At 34.5% G+C, this 24,107-nt stretch overlaps 1 protein-coding gene across 13 annotated transcripts in view; it reads right to left on the bottom strand.

The window, feature by feature from the left end:
* Nucleotides 1–24,107, bottom strand: part of ptprfa (protein tyrosine phosphatase receptor type Fa) — a 236,252-nt gene that overhangs the window by 88,224 nt on the left and 123,921 nt on the right. For 5 of the 13 annotated variants that reach the window (XM_051111347.1, XM_051111346.1, XM_051111352.1 and 2 more), the window contains exons 5-8: nt 13,412–13,600; nt 8,330–8,347; nt 5,270–5,380; nt 673–684 (exon numbers count right to left, since the gene is read on the bottom strand). In XM_051111347.1, coding sequence (XP_050967304.1) covers nt 673–684; nt 5,270–5,380; nt 8,330–8,347; nt 13,412–13,600 — 330 coding nt within the window. The remainder of the gene's footprint in view (nt 1–672; nt 685–5,269; nt 5,381–8,329; nt 8,348–13,411; nt 13,601–24,107) is intronic. The other 8 variants (XM_051111351.1, XM_051111353.1, XM_051111356.1 and 5 more) reach the window with 3 other exon arrangements.

Below are 24,107 nucleotides of genomic sequence, written 5' to 3'. Positions count from 1 at the left end.
ATTTTGTTGACATTTTTATTTAGTTTTTTTTTTTTAATGTCTACATAATTATTAATTTTTAATTAGATTTTAGCTATTTTAGCATGTCAAACTAAATGAAAATGAGAAAAGCTGCCTTGGCAACAAGCTTAAATAATTGGTCAAAATCAAAGGAACAAAAACATAAATACAATGTGAAACAAATCAAACTCAGAAATGTAGACTTAATTTTAAAAACAATAACCAGTTGGATTTTTGTTAGGACTGCAATTCATATGAATGCAATTTGGCAAAAAAAAAAAAAAAAAAAAATTCTGAAAAACTGAACATTGGTTTCCATTTGGAGCCAAAACACACAATGCATCAATCTCAGGTTCAGACCAAGCAATCAAAGTGTGAAAACAGCCTAAAAGATCCCTGAAGTTGCTTGAGGGCTCTTTACGCCACAGACAAAACTACAAATGTCTGAAAACAACAAAATGCAGAGTTCTGACACATGCAACGTGAAGAAAAAGGCCAGGCTGAAATGTGAGGCAGTAACAGCAGCAGCATGCATGTGGAAGGGGAGGATGTCAGAGATTCAGGTAGAGCAGAGCTCCAGAGAGCCTGGTACACAACAGCAGGGGACGCACGCCGCCTCCCGTCCACCGGCCGACCCTCTGCGTAGGAGGAGAGATAGTGAAAAGAACGCACCTTCCCGCTGGTCTGAGAGTGAGGAGTGGATTGATTTTGGATGGCAGGGTGCGATGATGATGGAGGAAGGGAAACAAAAGAGAGGAGGAGGAGGAGGAAGACAAGGAGAAACAGAGAGAGTAAAACAGGCAAATATTCCGCTTATCCATAAAAGAGACGTGAGACGAGAACATGGAGACAATCACAGCACCAAAACACACTCACACATTCATTCATATACTAGAGGTTTTCTTGTATTGTAAATCAAGGTGTATTTTATGACAGATTATGCATTACGTAGAGGCCAGATCTGAAAGTAAATGCACTGCAAGGCCATACTGTATTTCCTTCAAAATTGCATTGTTGGTCACATGTTCTTATTACAGTTGCATGCCATTATTACACTCAGAAATAATGTAAAATATCTACATGTATGCTATTATAAACACCGAAGCTATACTCTACCGGTCAAAAGTTTTTGTTTTTAGTTTAAGATTTTTAATGTTTTTTAAAGAAGTCTCTTCTGCTCACCAAGCCTACATTTTATTTGATTCAAAGTACAGCAAAAACAGTTCAATTTTTATATATTTTTACTGTTTAAAATATTATTATTATCAATATTTAAAACAGCGGAGTACATTTTTTTGAAGATTCTTTGATGAATAGAAAGATCCAAAGATCAGCATTTATCTGACATAAAAAAACCTTTTGTAACACTATATAATTTTTATTTTTATTTTTTTGAATATTAGAATTATAGAAATCAATAATTTTATTTAGCAAGGATGCTCTTAATTGAACAAAAGTGATGATAAATACATTTATAATGTTACAAAAAATTATATTACAGATAAATGCTGTTCTTCTAAACTTTATACTCATCAAAGGACCCTGAAAAAATTATGATAATTATGAAAAAAAAAAAAATTATAATGATCTTTTTTTCTTTTTTTTTGAGAAGCAAATCAGAATATTAGAATGATTTCTGAAGTCTCCTGTGACTGGAGTAATGATGCTAAAAATTCAGCTTTGAAATCAAAGGAATAAATTACATTTTACAATATATTCAAATAGAAAACAGTTAACATTTCAGAATTTTACTGTTTTTGCTGTACTTTGGATCAAACAAATGTAGACTTGGTGAGCAAAAGAGCCTTCTTTAAAAACATTAAAAAACTGGTAGTGTATAAGCAAATTAAATGCAACACACAAGTTGCTTTAGAATATACGTTTGCAGCACATTTCAGACGATAAATAAGTGACGTATATTCCAGAAAATACAGTACTTAACATGCATTCTTGCTTTACTGTGGTAACTAACCTCACTAAAAAATAATAATTACTATAGACTAATCCAAATCCTACCCTACAAGAAAACATTTTGCATTTTTAGAATAAAAATTACTGTATGAATTGTTTATGTACACCTGTGTGCACATAAAATGAATTTCTTAATCTGTAGCCCCTCTGCAATCTCTTTCTGCCTAAACCTTACAAATTTACAAAAGCACACACACACATACACACACGCAAACACACACACACACACACACACAGACAAACAAACACAGAAGAAGCATGATGCAAGACCCTCAACAGTGCTTGAGGGTCTCAGTGTGATAAGGCACATGGGAATGAGAGTGAACACACACACACACACACACACACAGACACACACACGTTCACATGAAAGGATAAGCAATTATGGAATGATCACTCCTATATACAGTGATAAACACCTACTCACTGTAGTTGAACCCAAAGAAAAAGAGACATAGAGAAATTAGAGTAAAAGAGAGACGAGGAGGAAATGCACTAAACAAACACACAGGCCCACACACAGCGTTCAGAAGAGATCTGTTAGAGTATGTGTGTGTCAGTGAAGAACACCTGGAGAGAGACTCTAGTTAGTCAGACTATAAAGCACAACAAAACCACATCACAGCAGGGCTGGCTGATATATTGAATATTTACAACATATGCAATATTATTTGGTCGGCGAGCTAAAATTGGCTTTGCGCCTGTTGCTTGAGGTTCAAACGAGATTAAAATGATATTTTAATAGCATTACTCATTTAAACCTCTGTATTGAAAACACTGATAGAATTGGTAAGTGAATCAATTCTTTCAAACTGTCCATTTCAGTGAATCAATAATTTACTGATTCAGTGCTCGAAATATTCATGGAAGTGCATATGAGGCAATTTACTCACATATTACTATTTATAATAATTTATAATAATTAAAATACACAAAACTGATTAAATGTTCTTTTACTCTATTTAGTAAAAAAAAAAAAAACATTTGGAAAATTTTTTTCCCCCCTGTATTTAACTTCTGTCTTTAAACATTTTTAAATTTACTTGCAATAACAGCTTGGTAAAAATGATGATTCCTCTCAATGCCATATCTTTTTAAGGGCAATACCGTCCAGCTCTACTCATTAGTAATAGAATATCAATGCAAGATAAACGCATACACACACACAGCCTATAGAGTTCACTTAACCATGAAGACACATCAATAGTATATCCTTGAATAGAAAAGCAATAAAAGTATGACACTACCAGTGAAAAATTCATGGACTAACAAAATGAGAACATCTCTCTCTCTGACCATAAAGCATCAGATACTCATACATATATATTAAATGTCATTCATCAAATGGCACGTCCTGCGAGCGAGTGTGGTATGTGTAAAGATCAAAGGGCTCCTGAGAGAATTCACATGATATGATCTGCACGATGCATCATTTATATGAGCTTCTTTCTGATTGGTCAAAGGCTTGAGGAAGAAGACCAGGAGAATTTATGGACAAAGATCTGTGTCTAGTTCTCATTTCCCCTGCTTTCATTTCAGACACATACACAAATGCAAAATTCAAAAACACCCTCAAAGAGCCACGTATCGCTTTATTTAAAGGTCTGAATTTGAAGTGCCCTTTAAGCACTTGCCAGGCAAAAGTGTGTGTTACATAAAAGGCTTTTACTTTGAAACGAGGCTTCAGTGGTCTCTATATCTGCTGTAATAAATCCCGACATTAATGAGGGAATTTCCACAATGGGATTCTCCATTCTAGCCTGCAAGTCTCAACACGGTCCTTTCCTTGATGCCCTAACAACACATCCACCATTTCCACCAGCCTTCATGACCAGCAGCATTACAGGGCATTTCATCTCATTTGGTACACGTTACTGTTTTTAAATATATTCTGCACTTGTTCCTGAAGTCCATTTATAATGCTAATCAAAGTTTTCTAGCACCAAAAATTGCTATTTAAAATTTTCAATCTCTCTGGCCACTTCAAGAGGCTGACTTTTGAGATGTAAATGATCTTTAGTGAAAGGCTGATCTCTTCACAATTAACAATGAATGCAATGCAAACTGTAAAGTTATAAAAATATTCAATTTAAAACACATCTCAAAAATAACAAAAATAGAAAAAAATAAGATCACTAGGACAAAAATTATGAAAATATAATCAATGTAACAGCTATATCAGCTACAATAAACTTGAATCTAAAAGCTTTTAAAAAGTATATTAGTTGTAAAGATAAACTTGTACACTGTAAAAAGTTTTTACCAGTTTCAAAACTTAAGCAGCTTGAAATTTAATAATAAGAAATTTATAATAAAAAATTATTAATTAATAAAAAAATGAATAATAATTTAATAAAGTTTAACTAACAAGTTAAATCAACTTAAAAATACAAGTCATTTTAACTTACTTTATTGTAGTGAGTTGAAATGACTTGTAGTTTTAAGTTGATTTAACTTAAAATTTTAAGTCAGCTGCTGAACTTTTTACATTGTAGGAGCTCCTTTATAGTAAAGGAGATTAATTAAGGGAAGATTGATTAATTTAAGTGAATCAGTTCTTTCAAACTGTTGAGGATGTCAGAGATTGTTGGCTCAAAATCTGCATATAAGTGTCAAAGTATGTTCTAAAACATTTTAATTAAAAAGCAGACAAACAAAAAATACACATATTGCATTAAAATACAAGTTAGATTAAAAAAAAGTAAATTATAAGGTGTAACATACTTTTGCTACTAGTATTTTACAGTAAAATTACATTTGTACGATTAAATCTAAGTATATTTTTTCACTTTATACAGTTGTAAATAAGTTTGTAAGTTTAACTTGAAAAATTAAATTTATAAGTTACATTTTACTATGCCAAAAGTTAAAAAGTTTTAAATATGACAAAGAAATTAATATATCTAGGCAAATACTGTGCATTACTAATTATAAAAAATAAATAACGATCAAATAAAATAAAAATAAAATAAAATAAAATAAAATAAAAATAAATATGCATATATATATATATATATTCAAAAAATAAAATAAAATAAAATAAAATAAAATAAAAATAAAATAAAATAAAAATCTTCCAATTCATTTAGTGAAAAGCTGTGTGGAAAACATTTCTTGATTATTCAAAACTGGAAAACAGCTCCGCTGCAGAACTGTATTTCTTTTAAGACAAATGGGTGATTAAAGAGGAATGTGTGCTTTTTGAGTGACAGGTCTTGTTCTGGCCGTGGTAAAGCCTGTATGGAGAGCAGATTGAGGTGAAACGGGATGGGGTTTTGGATTTGGTTGCATGTCTTACCTCTGACGTAGAGGTTGGCAGGCGCGGAGTAGCGTGTTCCCGCGCTGTTCACCGCCACACACTCATACTTGCCCTGGTCCGATTCCTCGCTGTTCTCGATCTGCAGCGCCCCTGCAAACACAACACACACAATCACAAACCCCACACGAATGCTCTCTCACACACTCACAAACAATCTCAACCTCGATCGCTTTAAACAAGGGCGGCCTGAGGAAAAGAAAATATTTTTTCTGCCTAAACAACACGTACACATTGACTAACGCTCGGCTATGACCTTTCTCATCTCTCTAAACAGTGAAAGAAAAGAGCAACATCTTTCACTCCATAATTTAATAAATCTAAAACAAACTGAGTTATTTATTCATTGTGGCAAGTAAAAAGACCTGCAGGCTATGCCAGCTAAAAACGTCACCATACATAAGCTCTGCTATTCTGCGAGCTGAGACAAAGCCGTGCTCTTAAAGAACGGATCTATCAAGACATAATACAGACGCTGCAATTACTGTCAATACATCCTCAATGCATCCACTGACAAGCAATTCTGCCAACAAAAGCAAATCCAGGTGAATTAAAACGTTTTTTTTTTCTGCCACCAATATATATCCAAGTTCTCATAGTTTATTATCTCTGTCTTTACACTTTCACTTACCTTGATTCAGAATTCTGTTGATAACACACATAAATGAACACAAACGTTCATATACATTTCATTTTGAAAAAATCATTAGCTCATTAGGTGTTTTAGTATGGCGGTGCTGTTTGTTTGCGTGATGTGACATACATCATGCAATCTGTGGATGATGAAAGCACACCGAGAGAACTAAAAATGCTGTCAAAGTGTATTTCAGAAGTATTCCTGAAATGCATTATGGGATGGGTTTTAACGTGTGCATTAACAATAGAAACATAATCGAAAGACTGTGAGTGCATGAGACCTGAGCATTAACCTCGCTCCACGAGTGTATTATACAGAAGAATGACTCTTTAAAACACTTACAGCACACATAAACACATACACACACAAATGAGATCTGTTCCAAACCCAAGTGAGCTGAAAAAATGTCTATTTAAAGATCAACCAGGGTTATTATCAGTAACTAATGCTAAAAACACACACAAAAAAAACTAAAATAAAATAAAATAAAAAATAAATTAATAAAATAAATGAGACTTCCTGTTTAAATAAAGGCAAAATAATAAAAAAAACAACTAGTGCTGTGCAACGATTAATTGCGATTAATCGCATCTAAAATAAAAGTTTTTGTTTACATAATATATGTGTGTATACTGTGTATATTTATTATTTATATACAAATACACACACATACAGGGTATATTTGGAAAATAATTACATGTATACGTTTTTATTAATATAATTAATAATTAATAATAATAATAATAATTAACACAGCACACACACATATATTATGTACACAACAACTTTTATTTTGGATGTGATTAACTGTTGCACAGCACTAATTAAAGCACAAAAGAAAACAAAGAAAGAAGGCAACATTTCATTTAAAGTTTATGTACTTAACTTAATAAATTTTATTATAAATATAGTATAGACATTAAAAAAATACTGAAACTTAAAAAAAAAATCAAAAACTATAAAAATATATATATAAAAAGAAAAATATAAAAACATCTAATTCAAAATATTAACAAAAATTATAATAGTGTATCAATGATACTAAAATAACACTGGGATCGATATGTAGTTTAAATGTAATCACTTTTGGTGAAGGCATCAAATACATAAATGTAAACGTAAACATCACTAATTATCTAAAAAATACATTCTCCATTATTCTCTGTGTCAGCACAATAAAATAATTACTGTAAATACATAGATAAAGCATAAACCACACACCTAATGCATGTGCTTTGCTCTTTATTTTGTTAAACTAGTGGTAAAAATTATTCCTACAGTATGTCCTGAAAAATATGAACTTGCCATATTATTGCTGTTTATGTATTTAAAATCATATAATTACATTTTCAAACAACTGGTAACTTCCTAGGAGGGTTTTTCTTTGATACTATGGAATATGTGTACATATCACATATCAAAATTAGATATCTTTTTAATTTTGCTGTTTGCAATGGCTTTTTCAACGCAGTACTTTCAAATCCAGCTCAGCAGCATTTGGAACAGAGCTCCAGTCTCTTCTTCTCTAGTCATCAGGAAAGCAGGCTTTTTTCTATCACTTATTACATCTGAAGCGCTAGTGTCAGACTGATGTTGAAAGATGCTGTTCTGCCCTCTCTCGGTCTCATCTCACTTTCTCGCCCTGACATTCTCTCTGAAAAGATCGGCTCTGAGTTCCGGTCAAATCTTGCATTTCTTTCCTTCTACATCAGTCCTGTCAGATCAGCGGTGAGCTTTTCTATCCCTCAGTTTGGCCGTTCTGAACTCTTCTGCTAAAAGCCTGGAGACGAGGGCGTTCGGTGAATACAAACTGTCATAATGACATTAAGTTCTTCTGCCGCGGGGAATGAGATGTTGTCCAGGTATCTCACAATTTCTCAAGCCGCACTGCAGCTCTGCTCAGCTATTGATCAGACAGACTGTCAGTCATCTGGATAGTAAGTAAAGGTCAGAGCAATGGAAAATGACACTTAAGCACATTTCCCCCAGATTCTTACTGTAATGTATTCAGACATTTTACTTTAGCGCCTTCTTCAGTAACTAATTTTGGGGTAAGATGTGGTGGATATGTTCTTGGCAGATTATGTGAAATCCATTTAAAGCAGACGCTAATCGGATGCGCCTTCGTAGAGAAAACAAGTCTGCAGGTTTCTGGTGGTTTGGTATGGTTTGGTACACTGATGTATTCTTTTCGATTAGGCTGAATCAGACGTCCATTAGTGAGACAGACGAGCAGAGGTTCATGCACAGAGACGAGGCCGGATCGAAGACGAGGAGGAAGACAAAGAGAAAGACTCCAGAATGAGAGAGAAGGTGGGGACAGGGTGATGGAGGGGGACACTTGGGGGTGAAAGAGGAATCGAAAGATGACGCATTTGGATATTTTCTGTTTTCAGCATTCTTACCTCTGATTGGTGTACCACCTGGTGAGGTAATATGAATGCAAATAAGATTAAAGAGAACTGTTAGTGTGAAAGAGAGAGAGAGAGAGAAAGAGCTAGAGAGAAATGAACAGGAGAAAAAGATTTCTTATTTAAGGAGCGGCATGTACAATCTTCCCCAGAAGACGTTCGGCTCTTCTGTTCTCAGTGCGTGTTAATTCACATTATGAAGTTTACACTGCTGCTTGAGGCCAGAAACATACTCTATGCAAGTTCGCACGGTCCTGTTGCGCATACGTAATTTTCTCCAGTACTCAAAGGAGTTACTGTGATCAAAATAGATGTGTTATTATTCAGGTAGCTGGTTATGAACATGCTAAAAGTTGAATTCATTTGAACTAAATTGCGCAGCAAAACATAACAGCAGCGGACCTGAAAAAAGAAAACTGTCTATAGAAGAAGAGCTTACAGTAATAACTGCAATAGCGTCCCTTGTACTCAAGTCTCTGAGTTCATGTACTTGTGTAGAGTATGTTTTGGCCTTTAAATGACTCATTCTTGTGAGCCAGTAATAATTCAGTCTCTCTGCACAAGGGTCTTCTGCTATTTTTACAGTGATGCACATTCTACCTCCAGCACAACTTTGGCCTTTGGTTCTGACCACAGCTGTGCTAAATAAATATAGTTGTCTGATGCAACACAGAAAAAAGAAACCTTTTTGTGAAAAGTGATAGCTCAATCTCATTGCATTGACTGACCCTTGAGTCTTATTACTTTCAAAAGAGACTTTGAAAAAGCTCCTACTTGCTATTGTTACGTTTTTTTCTGACCAAAGAAATAAAGTATTTTAGTGCAGATAGGTATCAAAAAGAGTCCATATGGAGTCTGTTGACTATGATGCAGATTCATGTCAATCTGGATTATAAGTCAACACTCCACCATGTGAAAACAGTGCAGATTTGGGAAGGGGGATCAGAGACATGAGGAAGCCCCCTGTAAACTGTGTGGATTGTGGTCCATCAGCAGTTTACAGAGAGCCTGGCGTACACTGGGAGCCTCAGAAAGCCCAGGATTGAGGACTTTGGGTTGAGTCTGCAGTGTAGCACGAGCATAATGAAGAATAGTAAGACTTTACTATATCTTCACTATGGCTAGAGGGAGAAAACTCGAGCATGTGTTAATTTTTCCCCTTAAAGAGCAGTAGGAGTTCTCAGTTCGCCGAGAGACAGTCGCTATCAATCCTGGCTGTATTTAAGACTTTAAACAGCAGCTAAGCTGGACATCCATTATCTTGCGAAGGAGAAATCAATAATCAGCCTGACACATCTCTGTTCATAAAGATCTGCACACCAATCATCATAAATCACCTTTGCCTGAGAGCTTAGTGTGGCGTAGTGGGTAAAAATCGGTAACGCATGTCTACGGGATTGTCGCCTTTTTATCACCTGTCAGATAAAAATGTTTCGATTGCTTATAAAAGTAATTGCACACCACAAGAAGCTGCTCGATTTGAGGCAGCATTTGTGTCTGTAGCACAAATGTTTGTAGAAATGAAAAAGAATTTAGTTTGAACAATGGACCCTTTTCACAGACTGATGCATTTCCACTCTAATTAACAGCGCCTAAAATTAACACTCGCTAAGCACCAAATGCATGTAAGAACCAGCTTCAAACACTGTTAATTGCCCATGTGCCGGTAACTTTTTAAAAAAAAAAATGAATTCTAACTATGCCTAAAAATGCTATATTATTTAGCACAATTATCAAATCGCAAAAACTGTGTGGTAATTATGTAAATATGTAATCTGATGCAGATGTTTCAAAGTGTGATCTTTTATCATGAGCTGCTCGTGATAACAGTGCTTGTCTCGATATGGTTTAAATTATTTCCATGCTGTGAGTTTGAAATGCTTATAAACATTCAGCAAAGTCTTCCTAAGTTTGTAATAAGAAAGGTTTATAAAACAGATGTCAACAAAATAGAAGCATTTCAAAAGTGACGTTTCTTTGCAATTTTCGATCAAAATAAAAGCTCTATGGTTTAATGGTAAAAAGCAAAGAAAACTTTACAAAAACGGTTTGGTATATCAAAAAGCTTTAGATAACTTTTTGCCAGAACGCTCTGAAGATGAGTCAATTTTGGTCAAAATTGGACAAACTCTCGACAAAGCAGATTTTTCTAACAATTTAATTGGTATGCTTTTAGAAATTTAATTGGTATGCATTTGAATTGGCGTGGGCCAAGAAATCAGAGGAAAAAAATGTTGCTTTTAGACCTTATGGTTCAAAAGTTATTAGCAGAAAAATGAGTGAAAATTTGGCCTGATGGTGGCGCTAAAGAGTTTGAGTTAGAGACTCCAAATTTGTGTTGGTTAATACTGAGGCTATTCTCTATCTGTGTGCCACATTTCATAAAGTTAATATGAAATTTTATAAAATAATTATATAAGATTCTTATGATTTATAACAGAAAATACAAAAATACAGCAAATTTGTTAACGTGCTTAACGAAAACGGTTTGGATTATCAAAAAGCTTTTGATAACTTTTGGCCAGCATTCTCTAAAGATGATTTGAGCCAATATTGCTAGATATCGGACAAACCGTCTATGGTGAGTTTGAAAAAGTAGATTTTTTGCATAATTGAAAACTGCAAAAAATCTTGACCCGTAGAAATTAGCTATTAGCAGAAATATTAGTGCAAATTTGGCCTGTTGGTGGCACTAGAGAGTTTGAGATAGTTGGTTTTTTGCATAATTCAAAATTGCAAATAATCTTGACTCGTAGAAATTTTAGGTTGTACATTCAACTCGCCATTGGGCCAAGGAATCAGAGGAAAGAAGAATTTTACTTCTGCTTATGGTTCAAAAGTTATTTGCAGAAACATTAGTGCAAATTTGGCCTGTTGGTGGCGCTAGAGAGTTTGAGATAGGGAGTCCAAATTTGCTATGGTTAATATTGAGACTGTCTGTATGCCAAATTTCATAACTTTCCCACAAGCGGTTCTATGTGCTGCCATAGACTCCCAGAGTGGTGCTACAAACGTTACTGTATTTCCATAAAAAACACTATGTGTTATATTACCTTGCCATTAAATTACAGAAAACTGGGTGTTTCTAATACAGCTAAGGGAGTGATGATAAATTTGACATCTTTCTCTCTTCTGACCACTGCAATCAATCTCTTGATATTTTTTTTCTCTGTTGAACAGTAATAGAAATACTATTATGGATTGTTCAAATTGCTACTGGAGCAAATGTGTAGTGTCCATTTACCTAACTATGACAAACCACAGAACTGTGAAAAGGGTCCACAGCACTACACTTGAATATCTAAATGGCCTTCAGCTCACGTGTGTAGGACGTTTGACTTCTGACGTAGAGTCTTATGAGTGTTTACATTGAGAGGAGCAGGATTACAATCCGAGACACTCTCATTTCCCATCTCTCCTTATCAGATTTGGCCTGCTTGTCTGCTTATCACCCCAGTCTGCATTGTAAACAGATTGTTGACTGACGTCCAGCGTAGAATCACCTGCTTTGGCGAGGCTGGTGGTAATTACTCATACACAATGACATGTTCCAGTGAGATTAAGGTTCCGTTTGAAGCGCTAGGTATTGAATCATGAGTGCTTTTCCTATTTGTTCATAGGCGTTCTGTAAAGGTCACGAATTGAAAAATTGTTTCATTAGCATTCGTTAATGGAAAAAGGCCTTCGCGCTAATGGCTGGAGAGCAAAGCTAATCTCAGGATCAAATAATGGACTGTATCCAAACAAATAAATTACGTGATTGTCTGCTAGCTGCGAGATGGATTGGCCGACTGGGAATAATTTGACAAATACGGAGCTGTTTGACGATTGACGCAGGAAATGATTGTTGACAACGGCCGACGATTCTAATCAAAACAAATCACCGTGCTGTCATGTTAATCATGTTTGTGTGTCCTAACCGGAGGGTTATAGGAATAATAACTGCGAGCCACTCTGTCTTCCTGTTTGTTTCCGTTTACTTTAAGACACGCAATGAAACCGGAGGCTCATTTGGAACTGAAATGTCACTTGTCTATATGCGTTGCAATAGAATTCCAGAAGTGAAAAATCTATTCATTCTCTGCACAGAGATTTACGTAGTATGAGCTCTGAGGTCCTTATATGATGATACATTGCATTTAATCCTGGGAAGAAATACACTACCCTCAACATTTTGCAATAAATGTCAAGCGTGTGGTATTTTATTCTTTCAATCAAGCGTTCAAAAGTTCAGGGATGGGTTTTGAAAGAAGTCTCACTTTGCTTACAAAGGCTGCATTTATTTGATCAAAAATACAGTAAAATCAGTAATACTGTGAAATATTTTTACAATTTAAAATTGCTATATTAATATATTGTAAAATATAATTTATTCCTGTGATGCAAAACTAAAACTTTCAGCATCATTACTCCAGACTTTTTTGACTAATATCAGTGATTGAAGAACAGTTGTCGCTTAATACTTTTGTGGAAATACATGATACATTTTTTCTCCCTGGACTCTTTGATGAACAACAACTTCAAAACAACATCACTTATTTTACATAGAAATCTTTTTGTAACGTTATAAATGTTTTTGCTGTCATTTTTGATCAAATTAATGAGTACTTGCTAAATAAAAGTATTCATTTCTATAAAAAAATCTTACACAGGCAATAATTTCGTATTGTAATGTCATTTCTGATTCAATCCCATCATTCCCTTATGAAGTAAGCGCACTTGTACTGTTGCATTTTTTTAAATGTTCAAATACTTTCAATTGCTTTGAATCAAATGTCGCAATGCGATTCAGCTGGGAGCTGGTTTGGTTCAAGCCTTAGAACTCCTTATTGAAGAATATTCTGAAATCCCTATGGAGAGAATGCATGGAAAAAAAATCTTCTGGAAAAAAGCGGCCACTCACTGTTGTGCTCTATTGTCTTTGTCACAAAAAAAAAAAAAAAATCATATTCAGCAGGTGTCGCCGGCTTCAATGTTTTTGAATGTTTTTTTTTTCAATTATCATCTGCAAAAAGCTCATTATAGTTTACTCTTCAAGCTTATTTGCCTCTTTTGTGTTTACAATGTTCTTTGTACCTGAACGGAGCTGCTTGATTCGTCCACTGCTGCTGTTAATGTCGACAGGCAGGAAGTCTTTGAACCAGGAGATCTCCGGGTCGGGGTTCCCGCTGGCGGCGCAGAGCATGGTAGCGGTGCGCGTTCGCTCCACCACCTTCAGCTGCGGGCCCATGTCTATGGTGGGAAAGCCATGAGGGATCTGGTCCTCTGGAAAACACACACACAAAACGAAAAAAGAGAGAGGCGTCAGCACACATGATTGAATTGCAGTCTGAAAAAAGTGTCACAGCTCATTTTTCTAGTGCACAGCTTCAACAAGTATTCGTCCGCAGGACCACCCGGGGCGATCGGACTGTAGTGGCTGAAACGCGTGACTGTAAGACATAGAGGTGGAGTAGAGATCACGGTGTGAAATCCACTGCTAATGTAAATACGAGCGGGCCGAGGCGTGACTAATCTGCCCGTGGTGTTTCTGGTCATGGATATCTGAGGGTGAGAGGGGTGATTTCCCTCCGGATATAGTGACACCTCACAGAACGGCTGCCTCCGTCTGACCCACAGTTTCAATGCAGGAAGTCTAATGCTGGCATTACTAAATTAGGCACCAAATGCTGCTGAAATGCAAAGGTAGAATTACATGTTATGTTTGCGTGCCTCTTTTGCATTATAGAGTGCATGGAAAGCTCTCGCTCTCTCTGGCCCCATTTACACCTGGTATTATCATGCATCTCAAATGCATTTCATGCTTTCTCAGGGTCTCTGTTTGCATGACTACAGTATGTACATCACTTACTATGCTGTCAGTCATAAGAAAGATGGATTTGCTTATTCAAAAATGAAACTTTATGATTTTCTTTCTTCTGTGGAACACAAAAGGTAATATTTTGAAAAGTGCCTCTTTGTGTCTCTTTCTATGAAGGTCAGTGGGGTCCAACATTGTTTGGACCCAATATTTTTTCTTTTGTGTGCAATATAATGTATGTCACACAGGTTTTGGAACAACATGAGGGTGAGTAATATTCATCTTTGGGTCAATTTTCTGTCTGTACGCTACTGTTCAGAAGTTTGGGATTGGCAAGTTTTTTGTAGGGATCCCTACAAAAAACCTACCAAGATCCGATGTCGTGACGATATCCTGGCAAAACATTTTGCAGTGTTTACATTAAAGCTGCATGATTAATCCTTAAAATATCATGATCTCGATTCAAACACCCACGCAATCTTATTCCTGAATGATTAAACTATGTCTATTAGGACTGTTTCACATTGCGAGTGTCAGTGGAGCGTGAGAAGCACGTTTTGGCGCTGCCCATGTTAATAAATCAGAGGGTAGGGGTAAATGTGAACGCAGAAAAAGTAACACAAACAGTCTTTTCAACCACAGTATAATCATTATTTCTGTGTTACAGACATTTAAATAATAGAAGTACTGGGATAAAAGTTTATAGTTTCGGCATAAACACTTATTGTCTACAGCAGCGATCAAAACGAAAGTATCTTAACACTTGTATGTACAGTATAGTAACACTTATCCTCTTCCACCTCTTCATTCAGGAGATTTCAATAGGTAAATAAGTCTTAATGAAGTGAGACACTGACTTCTCCTTCATTGAATGTTTCTTTTTTTAAATTATTATTATTATTTTATGTTTTTAAAAGACTTGTCAGAACCACTAGTAAATTACGTTATTTTGTTTGGTTTTCTAATCTTTTTTCTCCAGAATCGTGAGAGAATCATGGTCTCCAATTTATTAAAAACAACTGGAATTCTTAATTTATCCAGAATCGTGAAGCTCTTCTTTAAATGTTGTTTATTACTGCATATAGTTCATTAAAATGGAAGTTTCATTTCATAAAGTTCAAAATACACCTACATTTTTTTGCATTTTGTCTTTTTCAGTTGAATAAAAGACTATTTTATATAAAAGAATATTTCATCATTGAGAATTTCTTAAGAAAAGTTTAAAAATCTTGTGTCATCTCGTCTCGTGTCTTGTCTTGTGTCTCGTCACACCCCTAGTTTTCTCTTCTGCTCACCAAGGCTGTATTTATTTGATCAAAAATACAGTAAAATAAACAATATTATGAACTATTTTTACAATTTAAAATGTTTTTTGTTCTATTTGAATATATTGTAACATTTTATTAATTACTCAAGTCTTCATTGTCACGATACTTCGGAATTCATTCTAATATGCTGATTTGCTGCTCAGCAAATATTTCTGATCCTTATCAATACTAAAAAACAATTGTGCTGCTTCATATTTTTGTGGAAACTGTGAAACATTTTATTTTTCTGGATTCTTTGATGAATGGAATGTTCAAAAGAACAGCATTTATTTGAAATAGAACACAAAATGTAACATTTTTTTTATAGCAGTATAAATGGTGCATTCAAATTTTAAGCTGATTCAGTGATCAGATCACAATGTGTCTTTAAGACTTCATTTACACTTGCATGTAGCATTGTCCACTTGTGATTTCAATTACTCAAGATGGATCTCATCAAAAGATGAGATCTATGAGGCAGAGAGCTCTGTTTCTCTGATATGTTGTTGAGAGGTACGTAAAGAGAATTGTACATAATGTGCTGTGAGTGTTTCTATGCATGTCTGAAATGGGAAATGAGGAGAGGATGAGCACAATCCGAGAGAAAGCAAACAGCGTCCAGCGGTCGCCACGCTCTCACTGCTTGCAGATAATGGAGGATAAAACAACTTTATGCAAATCGACATCATTAAGAACAGCAGGTGCAGACAGGAAGCACACGGGACTAAATGCTCTAACTGTTCTCTGTACGTACACTAATTGAGCTTTACCAACGCACAAGGGCCGTACAATTATTAGAGATAACATCAAAACTCTGATATGGCATAGTGCGGTTTTAATGTGAAATCGATTTAATAATGCTCCACATAAACCTGATCCTAGGGGCTGCCCTGAGTTTGATTAGCTTAACCATTGGATACAACACAAAGTGAAGAAGATCTGGGTTCTTTTCATTTAAATCATATTTGCATCAAGTGTAAACTGCAAAATTCTTGCAGTTTAAAGATAGATAGATAGATAGATAGATAGATAGATAGATAGATAGATAGATAGATAGACTGTGAAAAGCAATTTGTTGAGTCAACTTAAAATAATTTGTTACCCCGCTGCCTTAAAATTTTAAGTTCAGTCAACTCAAAAAAAAGTTTAGTCAACTTGAAATGTTAAGTTTTACTAAGTGACGACTTAGATATTTGAGTTGATTCAACTTACAATTTTAAGGCAGCTGGGTAACAAACACAGCTATTAAGTTTAACAAACTAATTTTTTAGTTTAGTCAACTCAAATATAAGACGTCACCTAGTACAACTTTACATTTCAAGTTGACTAAACTTATTTGAGTTGACTGAACTTAACATTTTAAGGCAGCAGGATTTTTTTGTTTTGTACATATAGATAGATAGTGGTTCGAATTCCACTCATAAATAATTAAACAAATAATTTAATCAATCTAAATTTTACCCAAACCATGCAGCCAAACCTTTCGCATTCCATTGTGGCAGTGAAACAGTTAAACACTGTTTATGGGTTTTCCTCCGCAAAACACAATGATGAAACCGGACTCCTCTGTGGTTAAATTACGGTGTCACTGAAGCACTAAAGTTTCGTTTTCTCACAAGAAGTTTCTTTTATGCTACACTCCAGCTGGAGAGTTTTCTGAGAGACAAAAGAAGGAGAATTTGGGAAAGCCTTCATAAAGAGCTTAGCATGAGCCCTGCAACGAGAGAATATGCCCAAATGAGGCGAGGGAGACTCCCTGGAGGGCACACGGTCTGTCACTCGGTGTGTGAGAATGTGCACCAGAGGAACACCTCGTCCTGCTGGAGGAGCTGCCTTTGTTGCTGTTTGTTTTCTGTTGAGAAGGTGCATTGTAGGAAGACTAGGTACAAGGACTAGGGTCACAGCAGGGTCGCAATCATGCACCGCAGGCCTTTGTGTGACACGCAGGTCTGGTAATAGACCCCAGTGGGAATAAACCAACACCGACTGCAGCGAGATACACCTTCATGTTCTGAAGGAATCGTCCATTCCAGGTCACTGCCAAAGGGGAAGGAGGGTTTGAGACAGATACTATTGTGTGCCATTGTATCATGCTGGTGTAGTGGTTTAGAAAAAAAAATCATACATGAGATCTCTAACATCTCAACTGTTTCTCCTTGCCAGCAATGAGACTAAATGAAGCAAATGAAGAACAGTTTTGAAAAGTCTTCTGCTTTTGATGCGGAAATCTGTAACAGTGCTTATATTGTTCATTAAAACTATAATTTTTTTCATGAATTGAAATAAAGCTGAAATAAAATAAAATCTAAATATTAGGTGATAAACTTAAACCGTTCAAACAAACAAACAAATAAATAAATATTAGAAATGCTATGTTAGACATGTTAAAATAATAAGATAAAGTACTAAAATGACTAAACAGACTAAAATAAAAAAGCTAATCAAATATTAAATCAAACTAAACAATATTAGAATTATTAGAAATATTAGAAATTCTCCATTAGAAATGGGTGATGTGATCAAACAATATAATTGATTTTTTTTTTTATCATGATACACTTATTTTTGCTATAAAGTCAAGATATGTTATAACGTCTAAAATTGTATGATCATTTAAACTGATAATTAAAAAAGACATTTTAAAGATAAAATACATGTTAATTATTATATATATATTTTATTTAAAATTTTATTTGTAATTGGAATAACATTATTAAACTGTCTACCCAAAATATTATATATATTTTTAAAGAAATTCTTACCTTTATTCAGCAAGGATGTGTTAAATTGACCAAAAGTGACAGTAAAAAAGTTTATAGTGCTATAAAACAAAAATTCAAAGAAATGCTGTTTTTTTTTTTAAACTGTCTAATTATCAAAGAATCCTGAAAAAATGTCACTTTTTTAATGAAGGAGGACAACTGTTTTTTTTTTTCATTAAATGAAATAAAGCTGAAATAAAATATAAATATTAGATGAGAAACTTAAACTTTCTTAATAAACAAACAAACAAATATTACAAATGCTACGTTAGAATTGTTAAAATAATAAGACGAAGTTCTAAAATGACTATACAGGCTAAAATAGAAAAAGCTAAACAGATATAAAATCGAACAAAAAATAATAAAAATGACAAAAGCATATAACTTCAACTAATATGTAATTTTAAAATTAGAACTATACAATTAGAATTACAGTATAGAAAAAATACTAAAATAACACTGGTCACCAAAAATCAGAGATCTCAATATAAGCGCAAACATTTCTGATCATATTCTCCCTCAAACGATCATAAATATGACAGAATTATTTTAAGCAACAACAACAAACTTATTTAATAAAAATTAATTTTTCTGTAGAACATTAACGCTATATACTTAAATTACAAAGCATGACTGATTTGACTAGTTTATTAACATTTCTTCTGTTTCTAACTAAAGTGAGAAGAAATAAAAACATTTGTGTTCTACATTTTTAAGAAAATATGAGTGGTGTTTTTTATGCAAAACTATGCTTTAACTTTACGCTACAATGCCAGGGCATTTTGGGCGGTTGCCAGGTCCTCGCTCAGGTGTCCTCAGAGTTGTTTAGTTCAGAGTTATGAGGTTGCTAGGGTGTTGTGGGTGGATATTTAATGCCCCAATTCACCGCCCCGAGTCTCTGATATCCTGGTCCCCTAGATAAGGCTCAGGTCCCTCCTTCAGTTTCAATCTGAGTGTTTTTTTTTTTGCCTGCCTTAGCAGGCAACACTAAAAATAAAGAAGTTTCATGCCCCGCAGCAATGCAAATGCACAGACTGTGCCAACAACATCGTCCAAAGTGCTCTAAAAACTAAACGCATTAAAGAAGCTGGGCTTTGAATCTGGGTTTCACACGTCAGCTTGAGTTTACTTAGTGGCATAAACTCCACACGGAAAGGTCGCTAAACGTCACGATCTCAGGAGACTTTTCGTATCCAACCCGAACACTTGTTTCAAGCCCTTTGTTGAATCTGCCAGCTGAAGAAAACATGTCATACCTCCGTTTGTGCACTAGAAAGGAAGAATAATAAAGGAAAGCCCTTGAAACTTAATCACCCTTATTAATTCTCCAATAGCTCGAATAGCCACGCCGGCGCATTTTTGACCAGCTCTCAGCGATGACGCCATCACGCATGATACCGCAGATTTTCCCACAGTAATTTAACACTGCGATATTTAATTAAAGCATGCATGGAGCTGGAAACAGAATTCAGACTAGTTCACCTCTGACAAATTAGTCAAGGGGAAATATTACGCCGTATTACGTGACCCAATATTATTTGCTGGAATTTGTGAAATTGCGGATTACTCCCTCCACCCTGTAATCCCTGAACGCTGAAATCGCACGGAACTGACAGGCTGTCAGTCAGAGAGAATTAGCCACGGAAACGACGCCGTCCTGACACGCCTCGCCGTCTCGCTGGCAAACCGTCGCCCGCTCGTGGAAGCTTATTGCCAGGGCAACTCCTGAGAAAACACATCAGAGGGAAGAGGGGCGACCCGTTTTCACCCGCTGGAGGAAATCAAATCAAAGACAACATTCTCCCTGTCTGTTTCCATCCCTGTCTTACCTGATAACTTCATCACCTCAGGGAGATTATCAAAAACAGCCAGACTGAACATATTACGCTCTGTAAAACAGACAATGAACAGTGTGTCAGTACATATCGCCCTTGCCAAGTGCAAACACACGACTGCGCTGCACGTTAGTCTCTTTTTTAGGAGCTAAACTGACAACTGAGGTTTCAGCCACCATGTTGTTTAGACAGACTGCAGAGTAAAATCATAATTTATAGTCTCTGTTAGAAATGTGTGGTGTGATTAAATAATATCATTAACTTTGTATCATGATACAGTTATTTTTGCTATAAAGTCAAACCAAAAATATTTGATGCATTACATAACATGCCTACAATTTGATGACATTTAAATTGATATTGAAAAAAGATATTTTAAAGATAAAATACATGTTAATTATTAAATTTTATTTGTAATTTGAATAACATTAATAAACTGTCTACCCAAAATATTATATATTTTATTTTAATATTATATATATATTTTTATAGATTTTTTAAAATATGTTTATAATGTCACAAAAGAAAAATTCTATTTGTTCTTTTAAACTTTCTATTCATCAAAGAATCTTGAAAAATATGTACTTTTTTTTTTTTAATGAAGAAGCACAACTGTTTTGAACTGCAAATTAGCATAATAGAATGATTTCTGAAGGATCATGTGACACTGAAGACTGGAGTAATGATGCTGAAAATTCAGTTTTGCATCACATAAATAAATGACATTTTACAACACATTTAAATGGAAAACAGTTACTTTTAATTATAATAATATTTCACTTTTTTCCAGTATTTTCAATCAAATAAATGCAGCCTGGGTGAGCATTAGAGACTTTACTATACAAACTTCTGAACTACTGTGTGTAGCAGATTCTCTTGCACCTGAAATAGTGTCAAACTGCCCAGACTCAGACTGTATAATATGATGATTTTTAATTTTAATTTTTTTTTATCATAATACAGTTATTTTTGCTGTAAAGTCAAACCACAAATATTTGATGTATTACTGGACATGCTTACAATTTTATAATATTAATTTAACCTGATAATAAAAAATATATTATACATGATAATTAAACATATTTTATTTTACATTTAATTTTTTTAAAGAAATTATTACCTTTATTCAGCAAGGATGTGTTAAATTGATCAAAAGTGACAGTAAATTAAAATTAAACTTTCTATTTATGAAAGAATTCTAAAAACATATTTTTGCTTTTTTTTTTTTTTGCAATGTATCACATTGATAATAATCAGAAATGTTTCTTGAGCAGCAAATCAGCATATTAGAATGATTTCTGAAGGATCATGTGACATAAAACACAAAAAAAAATCAGCGTCACAGGTATAAATGACATTTTACAACATATTAAAATATAAAACAGTTCTTTTTAATTGTAATAATATTTCAAATTTTTTTCTAGTATTTTCAATCAAATAAATGCAGCTTGGGTAAGCATTAGATACTTTAATCAGAAACACAAAAAAATCCTACCAACCCCAAACTTTTAAACTACTGTGTGTAGCAGATTCTCTTGCACTTTAAATAGTGTCAAACCGTCCAGACTCAGACTGTATAAAATGCAGACAGAAATCTGTCGCACTACCCAGAATGCCATTGCAGTGCGGGTCAGGTGTGTTGACAGAAGCATAATGAAGTGGCCCATTCAGTCGGACATGTGTCACAATGACCTGTCCGCCCAGCTCTGGAGTGCGTGTGTGTGCCGGGATGGGACGCCTCCACACTGGGGCTTTTTGTTCTCTGAGTGCTAGTGTGATGAGCTCTTTGGCTCAATGTACCTGCTGGATTCTCAGACATTTCTGGAGGCGAATGCAAAAAAAGAGTCACATTCACCTGTAACGCAGACAGACAGAGGGAAGGATTTGCTCAGGGGAAGACAGAAGGATCTTTATGGGTTGCGAATGTCGGTGAGAGTGTCTCATGCTGCTGGGCTCTGCTGAATTTAAAAGACCTAAGACAATGTGACATTAGGCCCTGAGGATATTGTCTAATGTTTCTAGGTTGTGAATTCCTGGGATAAACGCTGCTCAGAATCAAACTATGCACCCAAAAATGCACCCACATTTTTTTTTAAATTTTAACAGTACAAGACAGTAAAAATGGTAAAAACATGTTTTCGGTAACTTCCCTTAATATATTTAGATCAACAGGGACACTTGAGGTAATTTTACAGTAAAATACCATTAACAATTTTCTGAAGTGAAAAAGAATAAGCCAAATTATTGACATAATTTTCACATTTACATTAATTTTAAGGAAATTAATTGTACATTTAAAAACATACTTGATGATTTTTCGTTAAAATAGTGATTTTTCATATTAGATTTTCTTCAGTTATATGCATTAGGGGTTTATGCAATGTTTTATGATGTGAATAAATGATTATTTTGCTATTTTAGTGTCAAGAGTGTTTTGCATTGTTTTTGTCAGTATTTTATAATGTTATTGTTATTTTATTTTATTCGTTTAAATTATTTTAAAGAAATAATTTTACATTTTAAAAATATTTGATGATTTTTCATTAAAATAGTGATCTTTTATAACAGAGTTCTTATCAGTTACATGCATTAGAGGTTTATGCAGTGTCTTTGTTTTATGATGTTAATGAATGTTTATTGTGTTTCAGCTAATGAAATTTTGTAAATTGAGGTTAAATCTGTAAAGCCTAAAATGTTACTATTATTTTTTATGCCAAAGATCCTTTATTTTATTTTTTTTTTATTTACTTAACAACTACCTTACTAACTATTAATAAGCAGCAAATTAGGAGTTTATTGAGGCAAAAGTCACAGTTAATGGTTTGTTAATAGCGAAAATTGGACCTTAAAATAAAGTGACTTTTATTTTATTTTATTTTATTGTATCTGAGCTTAAGTCAACCGACTTAAATAATGGCACTATTATCTATTAGAGCTGCTTTATATGAACTCCATTAAGTCTCTTAAATAATGAATGAGCAAACTTGAGCAATAAAATGTTTCTAGGCTCATTTGAAGAGGCATATCCGTGTTTTAGAGTATCAACCGTGAGTCTGAACTACAACACTGAATCCCTCACACACAATGCAGTTCAGCGACAGAGAGTCTCCTTTCTTAATCACACATGCACACGTTCTCTCAGTCTGGACTGACAGGTGGTCCTGCAGATCGTTTACAGATTTGGGAGTTTTCACAGGTCGTGGGTGCGAGCAAATGCTTCAGACATGCAACATGCTGGTGCACATAAGCCAGAATACACATGCTAATCCTGCAGTACTTGACTTATTCACACGCACCAAAATTAACAATCATCAAGAGCCAAATATAAGCAAAATTGGTTATGGTTAGTTAATAAAATGGCATGTGAATGAATAATAAGAATGATCAAGACTAGATCAAGATCTGTTTTCAACACTGTAGTCAACGTCCAACTTATGTACAGTACAGAAAGAGCCCAAGAAACATAACAAAAGTAGCTGTGATTGTTGAAAGGTACATTTTTTGCCTTTGTGCATGAGGTGCATCAGAGGCGTTACTGTATTTACACGTTCACGCTTATGCTGCGTCTGAATGATTATTCAATATGTAGTTCATTAAATATGACGTCTCATGAGAGTGTAAATGAGTTCAGTCACAGCTGCAGAAATTTTATATGAATATTCATACTGAAATGTGTTTTCAAAAACAGATTTTCATAGGATTTTAAATTACACTGGGAAGTAAAAAGTGTGAATGACTTCATCAATCTCTTAAAAAATTTAAGAAAAATATAGGTGGAATATTTCTTACATTTCCACCAAACAAAGGTACAATGAAAATAACCACAATGTGTTATTTTTTTATTTTTTTTATTTTTTGACAGATGTTAAAGCTGAGAAGCTGAAACAGGCCAATTAGCACAGCTACGATGCTGTGATGTTTTGGTGCCATAACTTTTTCACAAATATGAAAGAAAAACAAAATAAATAATTGCCCTGACTTTAAACAGATGTAAGAAATTGCTGCACTCAAAACAAACATTTTTGAATAAAAACATTTAAAAAATCCCCAGTTTTTGTTTCTCGAAAT

This window comes from Labeo rohita, chromosome 6 (assembly GCF_022985175.1).
Source record: "Labeo rohita strain BAU-BD-2019 chromosome 6, IGBB_LRoh.1.0, whole genome shotgun sequence".
Taxonomy (NCBI): Eukaryota; Metazoa; Chordata; class Actinopteri; order Cypriniformes; family Cyprinidae; genus Labeo; species Labeo rohita.
This window is presented reverse-complemented; position numbering and strand designations above follow the sequence as displayed.